At 46.8% G+C, this 5,392-nt stretch overlaps 1 protein-coding gene across 1 annotated transcript in view; it reads right to left on the reverse strand.

Moving 5' to 3' along the window:
• LOC107744088 (transcription activator BRG1-like) overlaps positions 1-5,392 on the reverse strand; it is a gene marked incomplete at its 3' end in the record, with an annotated part of 17,861 nt that overhangs the window by 690 nt on the left and 11,779 nt on the right. Inside the window, exons 17-23 of the mRNA XM_016557611.1 lie at positions 5,104-5,267; positions 4,806-5,033; positions 2,445-2,522; positions 2,128-2,346; positions 1,799-2,055; positions 231-336; positions 53-154 (exon numbers count right to left, since the gene is read on the reverse strand). Coding sequence (XP_016413097.1) covers positions 53-154; positions 231-336; positions 1,799-2,055; positions 2,128-2,346; positions 2,445-2,522; positions 4,806-5,033; positions 5,104-5,267 — 1,154 coding nt within the window. The remainder of the gene's footprint in view (positions 1-52; positions 155-230; positions 337-1,798; positions 2,056-2,127; positions 2,347-2,444; positions 2,523-4,805; positions 5,034-5,103; positions 5,268-5,392) is intronic.

The following is a 5,392-nucleotide window of genomic DNA, read 5'->3' on the forward strand; positions in this document are numbered from 1 at the left end:
TCTGTGTGAGTCTGTGTGTGTGTGAGTCTGTGTGTGTGTGTGTGTCTCTAACCAGTGATCCCTCCAGGTTGAAGGTCTGAGCGTTCTGGCACAGCAGCATCACGTCTCGCTCCAGATCGTTGAGGCTGCGGTATCGATGGCTCCGGATGCGTTCCTGCTCACACACAGACGACAGCAGAATGAAGCCTGAGCTCACAGACGCTGACTGTGTTCACGATCCACTCGCTCACCTTGATCTTCCTGAAGTCCACAGGTTTGCGGATCAGCTCGTAGTACTCGGGCAGCTCCTTGCGTGACGGCAGCTGGATGAACACCTCGCTCAGCTGACGGCCGTTACTAACATTCAGAACATCACGACACAAACACACATCAGTCACGGCGGTTTAGTGAGGAATACTTGCTCTCAGCTGACCTCTGACCTGTCCTCCAAACCTTCACTGACGGACCAGAGCCTCCAGAAACAATCAGACAGTGGCTGTTTACATGCACAATTTTTGTTTCGATCGGACTGAATTCATTGCGATTCATGAATCTGAATGTCGTGTTTACATGAATGCTAGATAAAGTGATCGGGTTGTGCGCGTTTATATGTCACAAGCTTCAAATCGCATGTTTTTGACATGCGCACACTGCACAAATATAGAGTTTCTCACTTTTGCACATAATAACCACTCTCCTACACGGTTTCTTTATGTTTTAAACAGCAGAATTAATATTTACCCATTTCTGGATAAATATACGTATAAACCCTGTGCCGTGCTGCTTATATTTATCACGCAGTAAAACGCCCTCCCCGAGCCCAAAACCTGTGGTCTGTGGATGAGAATCCCAAACAAGGACTTGCTCCACTTCACAGTTGCAGAGTGAAGGGAGAGCTTTATAATGACAGGACACGCAGTTATTCAACAGAAGAACTGCTCGTTCCGCGCGTTTACGCTATTTCTATATCATTGCACATGCGCAGTCATTTCAGTTTCAGTTTCAGTCAAGCGTTTACATGCGCTCTCAATTGTAATAGAAAAGGAATAAACCACCCATTTCAATCTGGTCAAAATTTTGTTCGGATCGAGCTCAACTGGATCGATTAAAGGTGCTGTATGTAAGTTTTTGACTCTACTAAAGCATAAAAATACCATAATATGTTTGCAGAAATTTAAGAAACATGCTAAGTTACCACACTTGTTTATCTGAAAAACAATGCTAGTCAGATATTCTCCTTTGAAAATGTGCGTTCCGGGTCGGAATGTCTGTCTTTGTTTTGGTCTGTTTAACCCGCCCACTGCCAGTTTACCCAGTTGTATTTCGGCACCCCGGGTTGCCAGTTGGCGGAAAACACAGCGCATTTCATTTCATTCATCGTCAAGTGCGCTTGTTCCTGTTAGTGTCGTCAATCTGGCAACCTGCGTGTGCGTCACGTCTGAGGAGGAGGCCGGGTGAAATAACCCTCTCCAATATTTAGAATTTGGACTGCAATACCTAGTTCAACCACTGGGTGTCAATCCTACATACAGCACCTTTAAGGTGTTTACATGAAGGCTTTTCAGTCCGATTACAAACGTGAGAAAACACCTGCTGTTACAGACCTAGTGCTCAATATCATCAACAACATCATGGCCCTGCTCTTCAGCATCAGGAGGATCTGCTGTGTTCTGTGAGCAACACGCAAAACCACGTTCACGAGAAACACCTGAAGACACAAGAACCTTCCCCAGGTCCAGAACCATCAGCTGTCCTACTTTACCATCTGTCTCAGCACTGGCCTGTACTTTCATCTACTGGAAACCACTCAGACACTCACTTCTCCTTATATTTAATAACAGCGTCCACAATCTTCTTCATCTTCTTGGTGAGCGGTGGAGGGTTTGGCGAAAGCTTCTCGGACGGCGGGCGACCTCGTTTTTTCTGTCTTTTGCCGTCGTCGTCTCTCTCTCGTCCCCCGCGAGCGCCTGAAGTGGACGGGATGGCGTCCGGATCTCGATCGCGCCTCCTCTTCCGAGACGTTTTCTTGTGGCGCACCTCCTCCTCGATCTCATCCAGGGTCCCGTCCTCGATCGCCTGAGAACAGAGGGATGGATCAGGAGCGTCCAGCAGAGGAAGACAAGCTGATGAATGAGGCGTCTGTCTGACCTTCAGCCACTGTTTCTCTGTGAGCGAATCGCTGTAATCCACCTCCTTCCTCTGACGGGAGCCGCGGCCGAACATCTTCTCCTCTTCTTCCTCACAGGTGAGTCTTTCCACCTCGGCGTCGTCTTTCATGATCCAGGTGGGCAGCTCGTCCTCCTCCATGAGACGAGGCTTTCGCTTCGGATTGCGTGCTTCCTCGCGGCGGCGATCCAGATCCATGCGCTGCGCAGAAACACAGAGACAGTGGAAGCTCATTTGGATTCGATCTGGATTTGGTGATCGAGACTGACAAACATAAGCGAGAGAAAGTGAAACGAGACCATGAACTGGTCAAACTCGTCCTCACTCCTGGCGATCATCTGATTTACGGTCTCATCGTCCGGCACCTCGTCCTCTTCCTGACGGAGAAACAGACGCAAGCAATCAGAAGAGCTTTAGACGAACAGAACAGAGAGAAGACATCCATGACCAGGTTTACATGACGGTTTTGATGCTTCACAGCTTCCAGGATATTCCTGTAGACGAGCTGATCCGCATATTCTGACAAAACAAGGCTCTCGCTCAATCCTGGAGATGCTCTCATTATCATCAGATCATTATAAAACCATGTTATTATATTTATCACACCTTTTGTAAACATTTGCAAACACATCTTTATAGTGATTAATTTCATCCTCACTTTTTCTTATGTTTGTGAGACAAATCTCTTCCAAAATGTGTTTGACATCTTAAAACTTTGAGTCCTTGTAACTCCTAGAATCACGTTTGTATGGACATGCAAAATACGGTTACAGTTGATATTCTGAATAAGGTTTACATGACCCAATATTCAGGATAATATCATACGACACCAGCCTCATTGGGACTTGATTAAATCAGTTTACGGCAGTTTTCATGACGCATTCGTTAATAAAACAAAAGCAAATTCCCTTTAAAGTGGTCATGACATAGTTTTTTTTATTATTTTAATATGTTTCTTGAAGTTCTCTTATAATGTTAATAAAGTTTTTTGCACAAAAAAAACAAATAAATATGTGGAAAATGATTATTTTCAAGCCTGATTCTGACCCTCTGTCTAAAACGATCTGTTTTAAGGGGCGGGTTCTTTAAGGCTTCTCAGTAATCAGACACTGATGTGATTGGCTAACGTCACTGCATAGGAAACAGTATCAACGCCCCTCGCTACTACATGTGAGTGTCTTTACAACGTAATCAGCGTTGTTTACGTTCAGCATGCACGCGCTTTCTACTGAACGTAAACAACGCTCATTATGTTGATTATATTCTGGGGTACTCTCCATTATGGAATTGTTGAATAAATTATGTTACTATTGTTTTCTTTGCGCACAAAAAGTATTCTCGTAGCTTCATAAAATTACGGTTGAACCTCTGATGTCACATGGACTGTTTTATCGATCGCCTTGCTATGTTTCTGGACCTGGGAACATTTCAGTTGCATTGCTGTCTACGGAGGGTCAGAGAGCTCTCGGATTTTATCAAAAATACCTTAATTTGTGTTCCGAAGATGAACGGATAATTTTCATTTTTGGGTGAACTATCCCTTTAAGCGACTGAATGCCAGTGGGCGGAGCCTATGCTGAGAAGACTATTCGTTGATGTGCTGCTCTGGAGGCGTGTTTATGCAAATGACTGCGACCGAGTGACGTCACCCTGCACCTCGGATCCAAACGAGCCTTAACCCTGAAACACACACACACACACTCATAATCACACACACACACGCACACACACTCATTAACACTCACACACACTCATAATCACACACACACACACACACTCTTACCCTGAAACACACGTTCAAACGCACACCTTTACCCCGAGACATCCAACAGCACACAGACTGAACATGATCTCCAGAGAGCTCTTCTTGCTCACCTTCTTGTCCTTCTCGGAGCCGTCGGTCAGCAGCACTCCTTTGGCCTGCATGTGTCGGTACAGGACCCTCTGCAGCGCAGACATGTCACACTTGATCACGTACTCCACCTGCACACAGACACAAAACAGCACAATGCTTCATCTGTCCGAGGCGACGACAGACAGACTGCATCAGAATCACCTTCTCAGGCAGCTGCGCCTCCACTTCCTTCTTCAGCCGGCGCAACAGGAAGGGGCGGAGCACCTTGTGCAGGCGGCGGATGATCAGGATGGTCTCCTCCTCGTTCAGATCCACCTGAGAGACACATCAGTCACGTCTACTACTGCTCTTCATTTCCCAGCATGTCTTGACGAGCAGAGGATTTTATCAAAAATACCTTAATTTGTGTTCCGAAGATGAACGGATAATTTTCATTTTTGGGTGAACTATCCCTTTAAGCGACTGAATGCCAGTGGGCGGAGCCTATGCTGAGAAGACTATTCGTTGATGTGCTGCTCTGGAGGCGTGTTTATGCAAATGACTGCGACCGAGTGACGTCACCCTGCACCTCGGATCCAAACGAGCCGTTTTATGAGGGTTATTACATAGATTCTTTCTTTTTTATTGATGAGGACATTTTAAGTTCTGAAACTTGCAGGATGTATTAAGCATACAAACCTTATTCGACCTCTTCTGTGTCAAAAGATCAAGAGAAATTTGGTTCCTCATGTCATGACCCCTTTAATATTGGAATAGTCTAGTTCATGTAAACGAGGTCGATGTAGTGCCCAATGAAAGTCCTGACCTCGTTCTGCTCCTCGTGCTCCAGAATGGCCTGCAGAAACGCTCGGCGCTCGTGACTCGACGACTTCTGGTCGAACATGCCGGCCTGGATCACCTTCTGGTCCACGTTCAGCTTGTATTTAGCGGCCGCCAGGATCTTCTCCTCGACGCTGTTGACGGTACAGAGCCGCAGAACCCTCACCTCGTTCTGCTGTCCGATGCGGTGCGCTCGATCCTGCGCCTGGAGGTCCTGCAGACCGAGAGCATCAGAGGAGCCAGCTGAGGATGAGCATGAGGAGGATGAGGATGATGAAGGGTACCTGATGAGGGTTCCAGTCGCTGTCAAATATGATGACGGTGTCCGCGCTCTGCAGATTGAGGCCCAGTCCACCCGCTCTGGTGCTCAGCAGGAATATGAAGCACTGAGAGGCCGGATCATTGAAGGTCTTCAGCAGCATCCCACGATCCTCTGCTTTAGTCGTGCCTAAAACACACAAACATCATTTCTAGCACTAGTCTTCTCTGAGTAACCGCTGCCAGCCACGATGATGGAGTCGGCCCGACCGTTCCCACGTCTTTAACATATGAGTGTTGGGCAGTAACTAGTGT

Source organism: Sinocyclocheilus rhinocerous, unplaced genomic scaffold (assembly GCF_001515625.1).
Source record: "Sinocyclocheilus rhinocerous isolate Xijiao unplaced genomic scaffold, SAMN03320098_v1.1 scaffold3418, whole genome shotgun sequence".
In the NCBI taxonomy this organism is placed as follows: domain Eukaryota; kingdom Metazoa; phylum Chordata; class Actinopteri; order Cypriniformes; family Cyprinidae; genus Sinocyclocheilus; species Sinocyclocheilus rhinocerous.